Below are 20,635 nucleotides of genomic sequence, written 5' to 3'. Positions count from 1 at the left end.
TAAAACTCCAATTGGCAAGCCATGAGTAGACTGTGAAAATGACTTTTGCAACCATACTCCTAAGTCTTATACCACCAGATATGGCGCTTGTATTAGGCAAGGCTACAACGAATGGAGCAAGTCCAATATGCCAACCTCATTAAGAGCTAAAACAAAGGACAATCTCAGACACAACTTTGTCTGATTCATGATGCTAGAAAAATTATGTGTGCATTACAGAAAGATTCATGGATTCTAAAAGTTCGCTCTTAGTTTCAACGGTGTTTAGGTTTGTCAACTTCTAGTTTTTATATTTTCTATGAAACTTTGAGAAAAAAATGCTAAACAATATGTGTACATGGGAATCTGACAATAGTTAAAGTTCATCTATTCATTTGATAAATGAACAAGAACTGAGGTCCAAAGGTGTCAAGGTTTGATGTTTCCATTTGTACATTCTGAAACAAGGTGCTTGCGAATTTTAGTGTTCTCCCTACGCGGCAACATACAATGTTTGCAGAATCGGCCTGGCTCAAAATTGCATCTACGATGAAAATAAAAAAGCAAACATGAGTGTTACAGTCCTCAGAAAAAGAATGTTTAACAGCATAGAACGTGAAAAAGAATAATTTCAAATCTATTTACTAAATATCATGCAGTTAAACTTTTCAGATGTATAAACAATCTGTTATTGATAGACTTGCTACAGTGTCTTGTTTAAATTGTAAATTGAACATAATATTGTCACAATTGTACTTCGGCAGCTGCATCAAAGTCAAACAAATCAAGATCCTTTCCCAGTTGATGGTTCTTTGATTGCGAAATTGAAGCTCCTCTGGTGCCATTCTACACAATTCAAGCAAAAGAAATTATAAAGTTCAAAGTGCAAAGGCAGCAAGAAACATGCACAACAATACAGTACCTCCTTTCTGACGACACAACTTTCCTCACCCCCTATGGGAACATATAAATGTGTAGCATTAGGAATACTTTGCGCTTCTAGTTGAAGCTTATCGCTCAGCTGAACAAGATACTCTTCCAGTGCAATAAGCCCCTCTCGTTCAGTAAGTTCATTGGGTGAGACTTGATCACAGCTTCCTTGTGTGCCACTGGGGTACAATAACCAGCACAGCAAAAAAACACATTTATGAATTTAGAGTTGAACAGCAGTTAGGAGTTTTTATCAGAAGAGGAAACTATACTCAACTGATCATGCAACTACATGGTTATCTTGAGAACCTATGCCATGAACTCATTCAGATGTAGAAACCGTAGCATGGACGTGGCCCGTGCATTCAACGGTGCAGTTAACTCCACCATTAGCCATTTCAGATAGTACCTGAAGAAGCATACAGCAATGAATTTGGAGTAAAGCAAGCTACAAAAGGAAAAAAGGAAGGAAACATTGATTTTGTGAAGGGAGAAGAAAATAGACCTCTTGTACCAGCTTGTTGTTGTCCTTTGTATTAAAAAATTCAGTGCAATAGAATTTCCTATCTGAAAATGAGCATAGCGAGGTTTAAAATTGAATGCAGATCCTGAAGGGTGCTGTTGGTTTTGGTAAACAAGGTGGGATCCGTGCGGATTTGGATGGCAGCGTCCAGGCACTCCATCGCATCAGACCGGCGGCGGTGCAGGGATGTGCCTAGGCACGCTGCCATGAGGGCCGCAATACAGTGCCGGATCAAGAACAAAAATAATCAATACAGTAACGGACTAAGAATAAAAATAATTAGATGTCTTACTTATCAGATTAATATCTGGTGTCCTCTTTCTTAGAAAGAAGAGAAGGTGTCATATGACCCTAATAAATATAATGTATAACTGAAAAATAAAGAATTATTCGGTGTCATTGCACCCCTAGCCTCAACATGTGTCAGCCCTTGCCGCAATGGACGTGGTCGTGGTTTCGACGATCCTGGATTCCTCCGGATCCAATCTTGGAGGTGCCCGTTGTGGCTCCAGACGCTGGCCGTTGGTGTTCCATCGAGCGTCCATGCTTGCGGCCTGCCCAGATATCGTTGTTGTGCTCTTTGCCCCCACCTCGTGCTCTCTCTGCTCTCCTCCTCACTGGATGCCAATAATCCCAGGAAGGTAGCCGAGGAAGGTGAGTAGGAGAGGCAAATCTAGAACTCGTACTGCAAAACACAAATAAAATCAAGTATGCACTTAGTAGCTGGCATCATCTGGTATGCAAGGCAAGCCATGAAGGGACCATGAGAGAAAAGAAGACGAACTTGCTAATAAGATGTGTGCGTACCCCGCATTTGGTAACTCGAGATTACTGTCGCCGCCGTCACCAAGGAGCAACAGCACCACCCGTCGCTATAAGGCACGGATCGGCCCTCCTCAAACTTGCGCAGCCCCGTCACCATCAAGCAGTAGGCCTATGCGGACGGGCACGAGCACGGCCGTGGGCATGCAGGGGAAGGCGGCACGGGCACGAGCACGGCCGTGGGCATGCAGTGGTTATCGATATCAAACGTATCTGAGTCTTTATAGTTTAGAAGATTTAGATGGATAGATGCCACAATTCTTTATTCTTTGATCCTTCAATGATGAGTAGATCGAAAAATCTAGACAGTAGACCTTCAAATTCAAATTGAATACTTCTAACACCGTCAAGTGTTCAGAAGTGATAAGCTCGTTGGGCAGCTTCTAGCGTCGCCTTCTATCATTGTTGTAGACACGAAGCACACAAGCTTCTCGTGGTAAACCATACCGGATCCATAGCTCCAAGTACCGGAATGCCTCATCAGAATCTTTACCATGATAGGAATCGATGTTCATCACATGGAGAGGTCCAGGGTTGCGGAAGAGCAGATGGGAGTTGACAAACATGTTCAGGTCGTTGGCGCTTTCATAGTCGTCGGCGGTGTATGTGACGCTGGAGTAGGGGCGAAGTTAGGATGGGACGATAAGAGAAGTGAAGGGAGGCAAATTTGTATTAGTTTTAGAAGAATAAAATATAGGTATTGAGATGAATCTATTTTTTATTATCAGCTTAAAATACATTTATTCTTTTTTTATATATAATCCATCCACAGTAGTAAATGTATGAATTTTTATATAATGGATGATGATATTTATTCATTCAATGTTTTGATATTGCATTTGCTATTTTGATATGGGTCTACATAAAAGTTGCTAAAAAAATCTCTATATTTAAAAATAACTAGAGCTTAGATTAATAAAGAGTAGAGTAATGTAACATGAAACATGACCATTAAGGACAAACACTTTAAACTTAGGAAAGTTTGGCAAAAAAAACACACACACACACAGTTATATGCATTCTCAATAATCATGGGTAGTAAATTTGTGTTAAAAAAGACATATAATACTTAACAAATATAATAAATAAAATGAGTTTATATTCCATTGAGTTTTTAAGTTTTTTAGCAATATGTTGCTGGGCTAGAAAATATGAGGTTTGTATTGGCTCTGCCAATGTTAATAGCAAGTCTGATTCTATGATTAAATAGTTGTTGCCAAGACAAAGTATAACGGTATGAGTTAGAAATCGAGCACATAGATCAATTAGTAGACAATCAAAGTTTACATGTATGTATAGTGTAAAACAACATCAGTCTACTGATTGGTTCTATGTGTTAGATTATTAATTTATTTTTTTGAGGAGAATAAATACAGTTTTCACATGGGCGCCCCTTTGTCTCAAACCCTGGTGCAGAGCACGCACGACTTCCATTGGTCACGCAATCGGCTGGCCAACACGCACGTTTGCATGGTCTCGCGCGAGGGCAAGAACGACAGCACATGTTGGAGCGGGCCATCCTGCCGCGGTCGCCCTTTTGGTCCTTGCGGCCTCGCTCCCCGGAGGCATTGCGACGAACAGGTGGCGTGCGTCCAAGCTACAGGTGAGAAACAAACCCAGCGTCACAATTGAGGTGTCTTGCCGAACCAGTGGAGGGGGGGGGGGGGGGGAGACTGCTCACCGAGGTATAACGTCCCTAGTGTGTCTGCAGCTCGCCTAGCCACCGGTGCACTACTGCTGATCGGAGGGGAAGAGATCGGAGCAACCGAGAAGACATCGACGTCGACGGCTCCTCCGTTTAGGTGGTTCTTCTACTGTTCGGGAAGGGGGTGGCGCGGGGAGGCATCCGGGAGACCAAATAGAATAGGACGGGAAGGAAAAAATGTTCGGGAATAGTAATGATATTGGTAGATAATTACTCTAATTTTGTGTTAGTATTTCTATTTTTTCTATTGTGGCGTGTTAGTATTTCTATTTTTTCTATAGCCACAATTTGTAAAAAACCGGTGGAAGACAATTTGTAGACTGTGATAGGAAAAGGTTTAAATTTTGAAAAACAGATGGTACAATCAATCTATTTGTTTATTTTAGTCCAACTTTTAAAATTTATTTTTTAAAATCTCAAGCTAAAATAAACTGATCCTAAGTTTATATTTGATTAACTAAGTCTGAGATTATATGAGCGGATATAAGAGTTGAGATTACGATTGATTACTCATATAATGATGATTTTTATAACACTGATAAGTAAGTTCATATATATGTATCTATATCCCCTTAGCAAAGCTACATAATGCTTTTCTAAAATAATAATATTATATATTTATATCTATCAAGTTAGACTAGAACATTATGTGGATAAACAAATATTTTTTTAAAATTATATGTATCTGTCGAAACAAAATAAAATTGTATATTTATATCTATTAATTTAAGTTAAAACACTAAATATAAATAATTAAATATGTTTCTCCCGAGGTTATACGTATTAGGCAGGTAGATTCAGCCAAGTATCTAACCAAACACAACCCCAAGCTTTACGTTCGGCTCCAGTTCCCAACTCCCAAACCCCCTCGACGAACTCCGCCTCCTCGACGAACATTCCATCGCCACCGCCCGCATGGGACCCTCCCCCTCCCCCGCCGCGGGCGCTAGGCCGGCGGCGGAGACGCGGACGGTGGCCTCGGCGGTGTACCGCATCCAGCTGTTGCTCCTCGACGGCGCCGCGGCCTCCAACGAGCCCCTCCTCCACGCGGCCGCCTCCGCGCTCCTCTCCCGCCCCGACTACGACGACGTCGTCACCGAGCGCTCCATCGCCGACGCCTGCGGCCACCCCGCCTGCCCCAACCCTCTACCCCCGGCGACGAGCACCAACGCGCCACGGTTCCACATCTCCCTCCGCGAGCACCGCGTCTACGACCTCGAGGAGGCCCGCAAGTTCTGCTCCGAGCGCTGCCTCGTCGCCTCCGCCGCCTTCGCGGCGTCCCTCCCGCCCGAGCGGCCCTACGGGGCCCCGCCCGAGCGGCTCGACGCCGTGGTCGCGCTCGTCGAGGGCCGCGGTGGGGACGGCCCGGAGCTAGGGTTTCGTGATGCGGATGGGAAGAAGGGGGACGAGGGGAGGAAGGTGGAGATAAGGGTGAAGGAGGTTGCCGGGGCAGGGGAAGTCACGCTGCAGGACTGGATTGGGCCCTCGGATGCGATAGAGGGATATGTGCCGCACCGCGACCGCTCCGGTGAAGGTGAGCATTCCATAATTTGCATGTTCATACTTGCATTTGATTTTGTTGTTGTGACTTCAATGTGGGATGGATGAGAATGCCTGAGGTATTATTGTCTTGTATTGTGTGCTCACAATATTATGTCTTGATGTATTCAGGTGAACAGTTGTGATTACCTTGAACATAAATGTGTCAAACATATTGTATGTATGATTGCTTTCATCCTGATTGTCACATACAATTCCCAGATATAGGATCACTTTGTTGTTTAAGTACAACTAGAAATTGGAAGAAAATTTGACTGGTAGAGCTTGTTGGTCATGGCTTTTGTGACTCTTACACTATTCCTTGGAACTGAGATGTGCTAAGTGTGTAACATGACCGTCAGAGTTTAAGCCATTCCAATAGCCTTGGTTTAATATCCTGGCAGTCTACTGCAACATATGAACATCATGACTGTGCTACTGAGGCAGTTCAACCTGCACTTTGAAGCACATTTACAATTTTTGAGGGTCGACAGCTTTGTTGCAGGGCTTCCTACTATTTTTTTCTTAGATGACTTGCGCACTAGAAACAAAATCAGGGTTCTGCAAGCATCATTTGTTGGTCTATGATTTCGTGCAAGAATTTTCTAGTCACTGGTGTAAAAATGTTTACAAGTGTAACAGTAGTTTTACTTGCAGGCATATTTCTGTACATGAAAGGATGCTTATCTCCATTCTTGCCGTTTGTTTGACCTGTCTTAAATTTTGAACGATTGAAGAAACAGTGAGCTTGTTTTCTGTATTCCAGGGCCAAAGCCTGAGGCTAAGCAGAACAAAGTCACTGGACCTGGGCAGTCCAAAAATAAGAATGTGGATTCTAGGAATGCTGCTCCTGGTGAAGATGGCATGCCAATTTCATCTTCTTCAGTTGAAACACATGTGAGCTCAGAAGTAATAGCTAAAAAGATGGGCAACATGATTCTTAGTGAGGATACTAAAACACAGAGAAAGAAGACGAGTAAAACCCCATCAAAGATGTTGAAGCAGGAGGACGATAACGAAATTTTGTCATCTTGCATATCAGATTCCATTGCGAAGCAGCTAGAGGATGTAGTTCTGGAAGAGAAAAAGGGCAGTAAGAAAAAGAAAGCAAGTAAAGCATCATCAAGGGCACAGAAGAGTAAGCCTAGAACAAGGCCTGCTGGAAGTGATGGGCATGAAGTGAACTTCACGAGTGCCATCATTATTGGGGATGCTTCAACAAACATGGATGAAGGGACTATGGGTCAGTATAACTACTTGTCAGGTTCCATATTGGCAGGTAATCATCCCTCATCATCTCAATGTGCAGCAAAAGACTCAACGCAAGCTTACGTTGAACAGCTATACGAAGAATTCAGTAAAGCAGTGAACATTGGAAATGATGAGACAAGCGATGAGAAGATGAGACCTTCACTAAAATCTTCATTGAAGGTCGCCGGGTCTAAGAGCGGAACACAGTCTGTGACTTGGGCCGATAAGAATGGAAGTGTTTTAGGAACAAGCAAAGCATATGAAAGCCATTCAAATGATAAAAAACAATCTGAGGAAGGTATCGACAGTTCACTAAGGCGTGCATCTGCTGAGGCTTGTGCAGCTGCACTTATTGAGGCAGCAGAAGCTATTTCTTCAGGCACGTCAGAAGTAGAAGATGCAGGTGAACATATAGTTATTTTATATTCCGAGCGTTGCTATACTTTGAGGCACATAACTTTTGTTATTAATGGGTACTGACTTCTACCTTTCTAAATTCAGTTTCAAAGGCCGGAATCATCATTTTGCCTGACATGCTTCACCAGAATCAATACGACAATGCCAAAAGCACTGATGGAGATGAATCAGATGATGAATGTGAAGTTGATAGGGATGTTGTGAAGTGGCCTAAGAAGACTGTGCTTCTAGACACAGACATGTTTGAAGTCGATGATTCTTTGCATGACACACCTCCAGAAGGTTTCAGTTTAACTGTGAGTATTCTTGAGAAAAAGAGAAATAGCAGTTTTGCTTCTTTTAATTCAATCGCAGCATGACATGCGTTTCTTTTCAGCTGTCCACTTTCGCAACAATGTGGGCTGCGCTATTTGGATGGATATCCCGGTCATCTTTGGCCTATGTCTATGGGCTTGATGGTGGTTCTGTGGAAGAGTTGTTGATTTCCAATGGGAGGGAATATCCTGAGAAGATAGTTCTGAAAGATGGGCACTCATCAGAAATTAGAAGAGCTCTAGATACATGTGTTTGTAACGCCCTGCCAGTGCTTATATCAAACTTGAGGTTGCAGATCCCAGTTTCAAAGTTGGAGATTACTCTGGTATGAGTCAGGTGTACCAAGCAACTAATATCATAGTCAGTCTAAATAAGAATTGATGTGCACCGTGATCACACTAATAATTTATAGGTTAGCTTTGATGCTAGTCTAATAGTTATATCAGTCCTCGCATATGGAGCGGGCATGTACGTGCTTGCATGGTGCTTTTGGATCATCTAATGTGAACCTTCCTTTGCCACCAGGGATACTTGATTGACACAATGTCCTTTGTTGATGCGCTGCCTTCTCTGAGATCAAGGCAGTGGCAAGTGGTGATTCTGGTGCTGCTTGATGCACTCTCCGTTCACCGGCTGCCTGCTATTTTTCCAGCCATTTCAAATTTGAAGCTTCTGCAAAAGGTGACAAACTAAGCAGCCGTTCCGCCACGGTTTTTGTGCACATACAAGGATGTATGTTCTTTTGAGACATTTGATGTGTTTTCTGATGCGCGCTGCAGGTGTTGAATGCAGCACAGATTAGCAGAGAGGAGTATGACTCGATGGTTGATCTCTTTCTCCCTTTCGGAAGATCCGTCCAGACACCCGTGCTGATTTAGCTTGCACAAGAAGTTTTGTGAATCGCTCTTGAAGGCTGCGCGAATCGGCTGCTTCTCTGCATAGGTTCTGATACATGCCTAAACACCCGAGTAAATAGAAGTCTGTTCTCCGAGTCATTGGGTAGCTATTGAACAAACTGCACTCTGAAGTTTTGTGAATCGCTCTTGAAGACTGCGACGACGCCTGCTTGTCGCGTGCAATATTGTTTCTGCCTTGGCGTAGGCTGTGAGGACAGGCACTCTTTCCCGTTTTTTTCAAGAACTGTCAGCTTTAAATAGAAAAAAAACTGTTTGCTCTAGTGTGGAAATAGCAAAAGATAACTTCCATGAGAAGGATATTTAGTAATTTCTCAGACTTACCCCTGATATCCAATCATATTTTTGTGCGTTTCGTTTTTAGTTTTTATCTACTATTGCTGTCTTAACCCAGGCTTGTGCCATTTGACTATCTAACCCCGATGGTGAACTGTGCCTGATTGGTTCAAGTACCTAATAGTCCACACTACCATCTGCCACCTGCACGGCTGAAGACAATTTCCAAGCGCCGTCGCTGTGCCTACAAATACAATTGTGCTGTGCGTTATCCTCACTTGCATAAGTCAAATGCGATGGCTGTACCTGCTCAGCTATCATCATTTTCTCAAGGTTGCGGCCGAGGTACAGACACAATGAACCCAGACGGATGTCGCCCACTGTTTTTTTTTTAAATTTATTTTCGTGATGCCATCTTATCGCCAAGACATTGGGAGGCTAGATCAGGTGAGGGACATTACTGACAGGCAAGTTTTCAGAACTGAATTCAGGTCGCCTCTGGACACCATCCACAGTTACTGCTCACAACATGACTCAACAACTGTCTTCTCTAACCCCCAACCTCTTGCCGCTCATGTATGAGCACCCCAACGCCCAACTACCAAGCAGCACAGCAACCTGAAGCGCAATGGCTAAAAAACATTTTTGTCAACTCTAGGCAACAAACGGTTGTCATGAACCATATCCTCTTGCTGTAGCTCCACCGTAACAACGGTTTCAAAAGGTAATAGCAATCAGGCAATGGAACGTACAAATGGCATCAGCTTCAATAGATATGTACAACAGAGGTGTCAACAATAACAGCAATAACTAATAATAGAGTAAAAAGAACAAGGCGAAAATAACCTACAAAACTGCTGGCTGATGCTGCAGCTGATCTGCCTAGCCTCAACAAATCGAAACTAGAAACGAGTGCTCATGATACGTCAACAAATGTCAGCGCGGTATTTACATGGCGGGAGACAACGGTACCCTCCTCAGCACTCGCCCTCCTTCTAGCGGTGGTCAGTCTCCAGCCAGCTCCTCAGGTTGCAGAGCGCCTCCGCCGACAGGCTCTTGCAGCTCCTCGGCCTCGCCGGCTGCTCCTGCTGCGGCGCGCTGAGCTCCGGCACAAAGCAGACCACAATCACCGTGAGGTTGTCGGCCGTCTGGAGCCGCTTCGCCTCTACCACGAGCTCCCTCGCGCACCGTTCTGGATCGTCATGCTGCCGGAGCCCCCGCCTGACGATGCTCACTGCATGTTGGCTGGTCATCACGTCCCATATCCCGTCACACCCCATGATGAGGAACTCGTCGTCATCGGTCAGCATGGTCTGCTGGAACTCTGGCTCGGCGATGAGGGAGGATGTTGAGGCGTCAGGTGTTTTCATGTCCCAGTCCCCTAGAGCCCGTGTCACGGAGAGGACCCCATTGAGGTAGCCGTCCTCGATGTATCCCCCAGATGCGGCAACCCTTTCACACTCCTCAACATAGTTTGCCCTGTGATCTCGGGACATCTCCATTGCTATGCCTTTCCGGCATAGGACCGCACGGCAGTCCCCAGCGTTTGCAACCAACAGTTGCCTGCAAAGTAGGGAAGTCACAGACATGTTTTACGCAAGAACAATGCGATTCAAGAAACTGGGACTGCTATCACCACTATACATCTTACCTCCCAAAGACTAATGCAGCGAGTGCTGTGGTTCCAGAAGAGCGGCTGATATCCAAGTCATCAGCCAGAGCAAGATCTGCTTGCAGGAAAGCTCTGCGAACAGAGTTCTCAACAGATTGAAGGAATATTTCATCAACTTGCGATGCTTGTGGAAACTCACTGTCCTCAAACAGGAACCTCATTGCATGCCTTTTCATGTAGGCTGCAGCATCCGGACCTCCATGGCCATCAAAAACCTAAAATACAGAATGACACAATCAGTTCAGGCAGTGTTCTAATACTCGGTGAACTGGAACAACCATCTTCAGGAAAAACTACTTACCCCATAGAAGGCGCTAGGCAACGGGCAGACCAATAGCGAGCCTAGATGAGCAGAAAGATCATCTATCCGAATGTGTTCGTCTTCCATGTACCTCCTAGGCCCAGTATCAGCAAAGCTACCAGACCGAATGTTGGGCACAAACTGTAGCATCTCAACAGGTACACTTGGTGCAGCATCAGGTTCCTCCAACCCCTATATCAAGTGCACCGTTTATTGAATAGTACAACAACAAATTATGAATAACACCTCGTCCTTATATCCTAAGGATCACAATTAACACCGTGTATCAGCCAAAGTATTTCAATTTCGAAAAGGTCTCTATTTTGGTTATCAGATTAGAGTCTATTGCTGATGGCAAATCAAGCACCTAAACAGGTGAGAACAAGCCACTTACATATTGTTCACACACTACCCCTCTATATGGTGCAGGGTAAAACAAGCTAAGGAACTGGGGCTGCAAAATTTCTATTGCAGCAGTTAACCAACAGTTAATGACTGGATTAAGGACCATTAAGGTTAACAACACATGATTTACTGAAATTCAGCTTCTGCAAAAGCACACATACTACAGCTCAACAACCACCACACACTACAGAAATGGCTCCAATAATTTCACCACCCACTTTCTCATCCCTGAGGCCTACCACTGTACAACCACCACACTAGACTAGAGCCCCCTAGAAAGGAGCTACTTTTCCTAAGCAAGTGTATCAGCCTTTTGCATCCACAAGTATATTTTTTTCCCCAAAATGAGAAGGAAGATGAAAGGAGAACTCCTGAGCTTGTCCTACAAACTTCAAGCACAGTTTCACAACAGTAATGTGTAACAACACCTGAAATTAGAAGTAAAATGAATATCCAACAAGAATAGCGAATAAATGACCACATGTGTGGGAAAATTGCCACCATACCACACTCTCTCTCCTATTTTGCCAAAATACCACTGTCACAATGACATGTGGGACCTGGCCCCACATGTCATGGACACACCGGTAGAATTTTTGCAAGATGCAAATCTTAATAATAGTATGAGAGCAATTTCCCCAATAAAATTACTTCCACAAAAGGGCTAATGCTCAGAGTCTCCGACGATCTCCGAACAAAGATGAACTTTTTACCAATACTAGAACAGAAAGGCCCGAACTTGAGCAACTCACCATGTCAAGCACCTCGGTGGCGACGTCCACCTCAACCCCCACCTCCGCCGGTGCGGTCACCGCTGCCGCCGCGGACATCCCGACAACCTCCTCGATCCCCTTGGCCACGCACCGGTGGTACTGCACCTCCAGCACCGGCACAGCTGCCTGATGCATCACCTCCGCCTCAGCCACCATCTCCGGCACCTCAAGAAAGCCAAACAACTCCCGATCTGAGAAGCACACCGCCGCCTCGCCGGCAACCTGGGAAAAAAACTGCCCGATCCGCACGCCGATCGACTCGTCCCGAAGAGGAGAGCACGAGAACCTCCGAAAGTCGCTGCCTTTCGACGATCCGAGGAAGGGAAAGTGCGATCTAGATGGTTTCCAGGACACGGTTTGTTGATCTGAAGAGGAGGGGAGAAAGAAAGAAGAGAGGAGACGAATAAATGGGTAAAGAGAGGGTGGGGGGGGGGGGTTGGTATTTACCCGTGGCGTGTGCGTGTGCGTGCGCGCAGGTGACCGGCGGCGGCCGGTGGGGGGCGGCACGGTGACCGGGTGGTGACGCTGGGCAGGGGCGCGCTCACGTGGCCGCTGCAAGGACACGTGGCCGTCGCTTGCCCGTGTGATTGATTGCCGAGTGCCGACCATGCTCAGTGTTTTTTTAGGGGTTCAACAATTATTGGATTAGATATCATAAGATGATACTTTTTTTCTAAATGATAAAATGATGCCTTTTTTGAGATGAGAAGATGATGCATTTTAGTTAGGTAGAGATGACGTGATTTAGCAGCTTAATGAATTGTTCAGGATATATGAGTTATTTAGGTTGTAAGTTTGCATAGGTGAGGGTGCTATAGTTATCTCCTTCATCTCCATGTGCTTTTGGTTCGATTAAGGTAAAACATGTTCGTTAAGGTTTGACTGGGAGTTACTTTTATTATTTAACTTATGTTAAAAAGTAGTACTTCGATCTATTAATATTTCTGGTTTTGGTCCGTACAATCTAAGTGTTTCGGTGTAGTGTGTATAATATCATCTTAGTAGTTTAAATAAGTTCAAACCAGTTTATAAGTTTTTGTGTTCTAAATATAGCATATTTTATAAAGAAGGATGAAAGCATAAGAGATGTACTATATTTATACGTGTTCCTTTCACAAGTGGATTGGACTGAAAGCGAATTTTAAAGACGAGTTGTTACAAAAGACATCAGCTTTCGCTATGTCGTTTCTTTTTTTTAACCAAGGTAGCTATGGTGGTTAATAAAACACAGGTTGTCTTCGTCTTTTAGAGGGAAAAGATCAAAGGGACCAGGATCACATATTCAAATGCATGCATGGAAAAGATTAGTAGAGTGTCGAAGCAAGTGTTTCTTGCACGTCAACAACTGAATCTCTGTCATACTCTCTAGGGATTTACTATTCAGTCCGTTTTTTAAAATGGTTTTTAAGAAACGAAAGCGATCATTATTACTATAAATCAAAAACTGGTTTGAAGAAGCTTTTGTAGCTTTTGAGAGATAAGATTCTGAGTAGTATTACATATATTATACATTTTATCTGCATCAAAAACCAATTTAAAAACAATTTGAGAGAAATCTCAGTCCAACCAAACATGCCTAAATAAGTTCAGATCAGCTTATAAAGCTTTTGTGTTTCAAATATAGTACTTTCGAGTTAACTTTTTACATGAAAAAAGAACAAAAATATAACAGAGACACTATGCTTATTAGAGTCCATCCTACAAATAGATTAGGTTGTAAGTAAATTTTGGAAACATAGTGTTACAAAAGACATCAGCTTTTGCTGTGTTTGTTTCTTTTTTTAAACCAAGGTAGCTATGGTTGTTAATAAAACACAGGTTGTCTTCGTCTTTTGGAGGGAAAAGATCAAAAGAATGAGGATCACATATTCAAATGCATGCATGGAAAAGATTGGTAGAGTGTCGAAGCAAGTGTCAAGTGTTTCTTGCACGTCAACAACTGAATCTTACATCCTCTCCACGTATTCACTATTCAGTCCCAAGGAATGTAAGCTGTCGTTTACATATATTTCCGCGATCTCCTAAGATAATCGAGCCATTTTTTTTGTAATTTCCTTAGGGAGTTGGTGCACTCCAAAAAGAGGCTTTAGACGACTTTGCTTTATTTTGGGAAATGGAAAAAATACATCTAGCCTGATGTCAAGTGATTTATCTTCTTTAACAATAACAAATGGATACATGGGTAGCAAGACCAACAACCAACGATAGATGATCTAGAGCAAAATGCATGCCAGAAGGACCGGACACTTGCTCAGTTGGTTGAGGGCGTCGTCCAGCACCACAACTGTCTGGATCAGGACTGAAGCTCCTGGCATTGTTTCAGGGGGAGAGAGAGAAAAAAAAACCCTATATCGAGCTTGTTTACTTGAATGGAAAAGTATAAACATCACGGTGGTAGTAGCGACATCTTTTTTCGAAAACAATTGTACTAGCTACACAACTAGGCTATTGCCAATTTTTTCAAAACTGTTGGTAAAAAAAAATACGTTGATTTCACGATAAATGTACGGAGCAAGAGGCGGTTGACGGTTGAAAGTAGCATACAGAAAACCACATGGCTACAAAATATTGCAAAATAACTCCTCTAACGGTGGGATGACAGCTTTATAATAGGGATCATTCGCTGTTTGCACTTATTTTTTTCTTTGCACCAAATATTTCCCCCAAAAAGTATGTCCGCATGTACTTGTTACTCCTTAAAAACAAAGTCAAAACGAAGGATGCCGGCGTCGTCGATTGCAAGAGGAGTTACTCCTGCCTCTTTCATTTTACTTGAAGGTTACACTACCTTTTTTTATCTTAGCAATGAAGCCATGTTAGAAGGCATAAATGACCATTAGACATCATTAGTGTGAGAAATTTTATTCCCAACTAATGCTGAGATTGGGTTTTTTTAATTAAAATTTCTAAGAAATTTATGCGAACCTCATGTGTCAAGTCATGTGAATTTCTTATGTTCCTAAGAGGTCATAACTATTCGGTTATTCTGACTTGTGGGAGAGAGTACTATATGATCATGTATCTAAAAACTTCATTGATAACATTTGTTCAATAAATATTCGAGAAGCTCGAAATATTTAGAATTTTTCTCGCAAAGAAAATATTTAGATTTACTTGATTTATAGCTATACTCAGTCGAACTTAAACTATGCAAGTTTGGTTTCATGAGGCCATTGATTGCAATTTTGCCATAATTTTGGCATGCTATATATTCCTTAGCCCACATTGATTTTTTGACTCTGGGACCAATGAGAGAGGAACAAATCATCACCAAAGATAGTAGCTCCTATCTCTCCTCTGGAGTTCCTTTTCTTGGCTACAGTATTGGTTGAGAAAATCATCACCATCACAATTAATTTCGGTCCTTTGTGCAAAAAGGAGAAATGGGCGACGTAGCACTACTCACACTCCAGTTTGTATATTGCGAGAAAGAGTAGCATATGATCTTTTCCTCTTGGCCTTTCGGTTGTTTGTAATCACAAATTCAGGAAGCTTCTAGATGTTTATTTTTCTGAATGTGGAGGTTCCAGGATATTCTGCCTGGATTATGGGAAAAGAAACGAGTAGGAGGTCTTATATACTTGAATTTTCTGATCAATAAAGCATCGAGTTTGAGTGCATGATTGAGCAGGTAGCTGAAGATGAACAACATGATGACACGCATGGTGACTTTATTTTAAAATGTGTATATGCAATTTAAAATCTCATACGGCGTCAAATTTAATATTACCTAAAAAAAGGGAAGGCTTTTACGGTACACCTAAATGAGTACATGCCGTCTATTTTTTTTCATCCGATGGTTTAGATTGGTCCAATGATACTCTATCGCCCATCAGTATCATAGGTATCATTAAAGAGTATCATGGGTATCATAAGGGTAGGATTGGAAAAAAAATGATAAACTTGTAAATTATATGTTTAATTAGGGAAGATCAAAATGTTAGTTTATTCTTCGGATAAGCTTTCACTTATTCTGTTCATTTCATTTATTAGGGTTTTCACCCTCCATCGGCCGGTCGATGGGTGGCGAAGTTCCGAAGTTCGGTCAGTCAATGATATAATTACCCCTAAAGGTACCAAGATAATTACAATAATACCTACTAAAATGGACGGTTGGATCACAACAATGATACTCTCCACCATCTAGTATCATAGTGTACTATAAAGATTCTCAAAAAAGGAGGAGATCGAAAAGTCACAAAAACATGAATCATGGATAAAGCTCTATCTCATCAAAGAAATATGTTGGAACTAATCGTTCAGTAGTACCACACTTGTATTGGGTTATTAGGATTCATTATTCATGCTTCCTAGGTTTGTGTCGTCACTAGACATTGGTGTTGAATTTTAATAATTTTCTAGAGGCACCTGACACTGATGCAGGTACTCAATTTCCTCCCTGTATTGTACAAGCTCCTCCTGAAAGCAGCTCATGCAAATCAGCACATACATCATCTGATAACGCAATTTAACAACCATGCCGAAAATGACACTGCAAATGGGATACTGGAATGCAAGAATGAACAAATTGGATATGAACAATTTGTAGACGGAAATAGAAAGGAAAAAAACCATATGAGTAGGCCTGGCCTGGCCCAGCCCAAAAGTACACGTATCCACAATAGGCCCAGGAAAAAGCTTTATATGTACATCTCTTTATGTCATCTCCAATGATTATCTTCAGCTGCTATCTTTTATTACTCTCAACATCAGGGTTTAAATTATCATTGGTAACCGGTCGAAAACCGCGATTACCGAGCTTACCGGGCCACACCGAATTCATAATGCGAGCGGTTTTTTAATTTGAATTAAAAATTCAAAAAAACAAAAAAATCCTAAAAAACAACAGACAATTCTAAGACCTTCTATATATTTTTTGTCAAAAATAACTTTGTTTGCATCATATTCTATACGAAGAAAGTTTAAAAAAAAAGGAAAAAAGTTTAAACGTGCAGCTCATTTATTAACTCATGTTAAGAAAAAGCTTAACATGCAAACACATATTTTTTTTATGGCGTATCATAAGAGAATCTTTAAAATTGGTTTCACTTCATTTAGAGTTTTATTAATTTCTCCATAATTTTTACAAAGTTCACAAGCATAAAGTGAATATATTAAGAACCATCACTGTAATTAACTTTTTTATATCTACCATTTATTTTCTACATAAATCATAGTATAAGTAAACTAATAAAAGTGGTTTTACTAATTTTAAAGGTGTGATGGTTAGTTATAAATTAATCTAGTTACAATACATTTACACATTCCTGCATGTTACAATAAGTATTTACACTAATTTTAGAGGTCAAGGGGAGCAGGAGCAGCAGCTCGGCCACAAAGAAAAAATAGCAGAGAGGGGGGGGGGGGATGTTTTTTAATGGCACACAAGAAATTGACTTCAGAACAAAGCCTCACATTAACATTTAATAAAAAAGCTATTTAGAATAAATCAATTAATTAATCTCTTATTTGGAACATTTATAATTATCTTAATTTTTATGTTTGTTTATTCACGTGACAATCACCAACTTATTCTTTAATGGCATATGTTAGCTTTTTTTTCAAATGGAAAATCTCCCTAGGTTAGGGGGCAAGCTAGGTCAAGCCCATCGCTTTCACATTCCACTTGCTAACTCCTTAACAACCTAATCCATTTAAGAGCCAAACTTCGAGGAAAACAAACACACGAAAAGTCCAATGCATGTTCCCCTTTGTCAAAGTGCCAAGCATTTTTGATGTGAAAGTATAACTACTTAAAATGCTGCTAGCTCCTAGTATGATCATTTAGTAATTGGGCAATATAACAGAAAATAAATAGAAAAAAATGCATCCTACTAAGAAGATCTGAAATGCACAACCATGTAACATGTGTGCCACATACTTTTAATCCATGATCAAATTTGCACGCCTCCCATGTCCAAAAAGTACCAAATACTACATGGTTCAAAACTAAAAGGCAAACTGTGTAGTTTTTTTTTTCCGATAAATGAAGCTTTACTAAAAATATGAAAAGAGTTGCCAACGAGTTGTGGCGTAAAATTCAATGTGATTGCAAGCGACGGTTCAAGTTCAACAGAGCAAATTTGAAGCCACTCGTACACGGGCCCCTGCGCATAAATTTCATACCTACGAAATGTCAGGAGCACTGCAATCTGGCGCGGTGACATGAAAACTCAACCGAATTTTTTCTCCCACTTACTAAATGCAGCTGACAAATTAAACGAAGCTTTACCGATCAGGTCCAGCTGAAAAATTCAAACCAGTGGAGGTCAGCTCTGCGTGACACTTGATCACATGTTCTTCAAAGTTCAGGTCCTTTTGAATTGAAGGAGTGGCATAGGATTTTTGGAGTATTGAGATCCCCTTTGATTTTTTTATACACCACTTTGGTTCATAGGAAAGGAAAGAAAAAAATTCCATAGGAATGCTTTGGCTCTATTTCACCAGAAACTTAGCCAGAGGTTAAACCTCTTGAAAAAATTCCTTTAGAATGGTGTGCAATTTCTTGTGTTTTTTCTAAGATGCTATCAAATGACTTTCCTTCTACATTCCCATGTTTTCAATTTCCATAGAATTGAAGAAGTATGACACCTCAAATTCTATATTTTTTTATTCCTACATTTTTTCTATCATTCCTTCTAAAAGATGCTTCAAACTTTGAGGATCGCCAGTATGGAAACAATGACATTTTGAGACGACTAATCCTTAGAATTTTTTATAGAAAAAAAAAAGTTGTGGCTGGACTAATTGCTGTGTTTTGATCCGGTCGAACGCCCTGAGCGGCAGGCGATCGAAATTCCAGCAGCTGCCTGCCCTGTCATATCGGCCTGGGTCTTACTCCATTTTTTTATTTTTTGCTTCTTGATTAGTTTAAGCTCTTAAAATTAGATCATGTCAATAGCTTAGTACTGCGTGATTGGCACTTCAAGAATTATTTTCTCTGACTAAACTGGCATAAAAAGATTCCGTGTTGTAGATGAGATGATGATGATTAGTAGAATAATAATAGAGAGTTGCTTAACTCTGTCAGGCACCGTCCGTATCGTTCATGTATAGTAATAATAACGAATAGATTAACAATACCAGATCGTATATCCTACCTGATGTGATGTACGCGTGACACACAGAAGTAGACGATACTGTACGTATGCTGCTCATTATACACGTAGACTGCTGCTGTAGGACACTAGCACGCTGCGTCTGATGATAACAGCACCGTGCTCCATCCACTGTGAACTTGGACTGTTGGAGGGAACAAAAGATGATTTATACCGGATGTGTATGGGTTTTTTTCTATTTAAAATGGATCGTGGCATGCCTCTCTCACAGCCGGATACATATCCACCGCGCTAATCAATCTATTTTTATGCTCTTCACCGCCAGCAATGTCCCCCTGTTGTCATCTGTCACCCACAGTTGGTAGCATCCTGTTACCTTATCTGTTGCTTGCCTCCTCCACCAGCATATCTGCTCGCAAGAACCTACCTCCAAACCTGGTGTCCATGAAAACCTTCCAATCTGCCACTAGATTCCAAAACCCTAGCCTCTTTGTCGATTATTCGTCGACGGGAAGGAGCGTGGTTTTGCGTCACCTAAAATTTAGAAAGTACGAAATTCAAAAGGTCAATACTGATCTATAGTATATGCCAACTTTATTAGACAGTCATGATCACCAAACATCAATGAGTGGGTGACAGATTGCAAGGTACAATAAACTAAGGGAAAAGGCTAAAAATTGTTGCAAGATTTCGTGTCCGGTGGTCGGCTAGCAACTAGTACTTGCTAGCTAAGCTACAATGCTAGTAGTACGATCTTTCCATCTAGATTGTTTTTTTAAGAGGAACCAGGATGATTTTTATTGATATAACATGAAGGATACATATCACCAGTTACAGATACTAATTTTTTACCAGAACATCCGAACATTATAACTCCTCGTCAGTGGTGGACGAAACGCACCAAAGATGATGCCAGAAGCCATTCCCTCAACCGACGAGGAAGCGTAAACTTTTTTGCCCACAAGAGACAGCCCGCCTGAGATAGGTCTTAGGAACGTTGAACGCATAGGCTCCACACAACGGCCATCGGCTGTTACCTCGTTGGACAAAGAGAGAACCGATGCTACTAGCTTAACCCTCGGTGTGAATTCCACCGTCGATGAGCCTACAACACCAACCCCTGCTATCGTCGACGACCCAAAAACCAAACACATCAGCTGCACCGACTGCGGCATCGAAGCTCTGTCAAAACCAACCAAAACAACCTCTATCACACACACATAAACCACAAAATCGTGCCTGAGCAAGAACAGCTGACACGAATCCGGTCCCCGACGACCACGATGCTCACCTGCAGCTTACCTTTAGCCATCTTCACCGCCACCGTCGTCCCCATTGCAACCAAGAACAATACCAGCCGGAAGAAGCACAAGCATCTCTCGCAGCCGTCCCACACCGTCGCCGAGAAGCGGAGCACGGACAACCACATCACTCTACAGCCATCGGGAGGGCCAGGCCCCTGGAGTTAGAGTCACAACACGGCCATCGGGAAAGGCCAGGCCCCAAGAGCCAGAATCATAATGCGACCCGTCGTTCCCTGCTTCGTCTTGCTCCACCCAAACTCATTGCACCCTCGTATGACGCCAACCGATGGCTCCATCGGGAAACCCTACCAAGCCTAAAAGCTTCTAACAACTACTATCTACTATACATGCTTCACTGGGCGTCGATCTACTGGATCGCCATCACCCTGGTGCCAAAGAGGCCGCCAAAGGAGGAGATCTGATAAGATCGACGCCGGCTCAGGAAGATCAC

At 42.2% G+C, this 20,635-nt stretch overlaps 2 protein-coding genes and 1 long non-coding RNA gene across 5 annotated transcripts; 1 reads left to right on the top strand and 2 right to left on the bottom strand.

The window, feature by feature from the left end:
• Positions 1 to 590: 590 nt before the first annotated feature.
• On the bottom strand, positions 591 to 2,419 carry LOC133883845 (uncharacterized). 2 transcript variants are annotated; one of them, XR_009903017.1, is made up of 6 exons: positions 2,240 to 2,419; positions 1,838 to 2,117; positions 1,415 to 1,624; positions 1,187 to 1,318; positions 902 to 1,088; positions 591 to 825 (listed from the first exon to the last, which is right to left on the bottom strand). It is a non-coding gene; the product is annotated as an uncharacterized LOC133883845 (long non-coding RNA). The 2 variants fall into 2 exon arrangements; XR_009903016.1 differs by having other exon boundaries at positions 1,415 to 2,117.
• Positions 2,420 to 4,769: 2,350 nt separating this feature from the next.
• Positions 4,770 to 8,750, top strand: LOC133884859 (putative RNA polymerase II subunit B1 CTD phosphatase RPAP2 homolog). Of its 2 annotated transcripts, XM_062324436.1 has the most exons (6): positions 4,770 to 5,493; positions 6,265 to 7,152; positions 7,251 to 7,462; positions 7,543 to 7,806; positions 8,007 to 8,162; positions 8,261 to 8,750. In XM_062324436.1, exons 1-6 carry the CDS (start codon positions 4,875 to 4,877, stop codon positions 8,357 to 8,359), a joined length of 2,238 nt encoding a protein of 745 aa, XP_062180420.1. In that variant the 5' UTR covers positions 4,770 to 4,874; the 3' UTR covers positions 8,360 to 8,750. The 2 variants fall into 2 exon arrangements, 1 of the variants encoding a protein (XP_062180420.1); XR_009903177.1 differs by lacking the exon at positions 8,261 to 8,750 and having other exon boundaries at positions 7,543 to 7,893; positions 8,007 to 8,141.
• Positions 8,751 to 9,413: 663 nt separating this feature from the next.
• Positions 9,414 to 12,242, bottom strand: LOC133884860 (probable protein phosphatase 2C 47). The gene is made up of 4 exons (XM_062324437.1): positions 11,802 to 12,242; positions 10,645 to 10,836; positions 10,323 to 10,558; positions 9,414 to 10,234 (listed from the first exon to the last, which is right to left on the bottom strand). Exons 1-4 carry the CDS (start codon positions 11,976 to 11,978, stop codon positions 9,667 to 9,669), a joined length of 1,173 nt encoding a protein of 390 aa, XP_062180421.1. The 5' UTR covers positions 11,979 to 12,242; the 3' UTR covers positions 9,414 to 9,666.
• Between the last annotated feature and the right edge of the window lie 8,393 nt (positions 12,243 to 20,635).

Source organism: Phragmites australis, chromosome 11 (genome assembly GCF_958298935.1).
Source record: "Phragmites australis chromosome 11, lpPhrAust1.1, whole genome shotgun sequence".
In the NCBI taxonomy this organism is placed as follows: Eukaryota; Viridiplantae; Streptophyta; class Magnoliopsida; order Poales; family Poaceae; genus Phragmites; species Phragmites australis.
The sequence above is the reverse complement of the archived record's forward strand: the minus strand, read 5'-3'. Positions and strand labels throughout refer to the sequence as shown.

What these genes read in the sequence shown, in the direction of transcription:
- LOC133884860 (XM_062324437.1), bottom strand. Translation starts at nt 11,978, where the DNA reads ATGGTGGCTGAGGCGGAGGTGATGCATCAGGCAGCTGTGCCGGTGCTG. An exon ending in CCACCGAGGTGCTTGACATG is followed by an intron (nt 10,837 to 11,801) that starts GTGAGTTGCTCA and finishes CACTTGATATAG; the next exon opens with GGGTTGGAGGAACCTGATGC. An exon ending in GCTGCATTAGTCTTTGGGAG is followed by an intron (nt 10,235 to 10,322) that starts GTAAGATGTATA and finishes CCTACTTTGCAG; the next exon opens with GCAACTGTTGGTTGCAAACG.
- LOC133884859 (XM_062324436.1), top strand. Translation starts at nt 4,875, where the DNA reads ATGGGACCCTCCCCCTCCCCCGCCGCGGGCGCTAGGCCGGCGGCGGAG. An exon ending in GTCAGAAGTAGAAGATGCAG is followed by an intron (nt 7,153 to 7,250) that starts GTGAACATATAG and finishes TTCTAAATTCAG; the next exon opens with TTTCAAAGGCCGGAATCATC. An exon ending in CAAAGTTGGAGATTACTCTG is followed by an intron (nt 7,807 to 8,006) that starts GTATGAGTCAGG and finishes CTTTGCCACCAG; the next exon opens with GGATACTTGATTGACACAAT.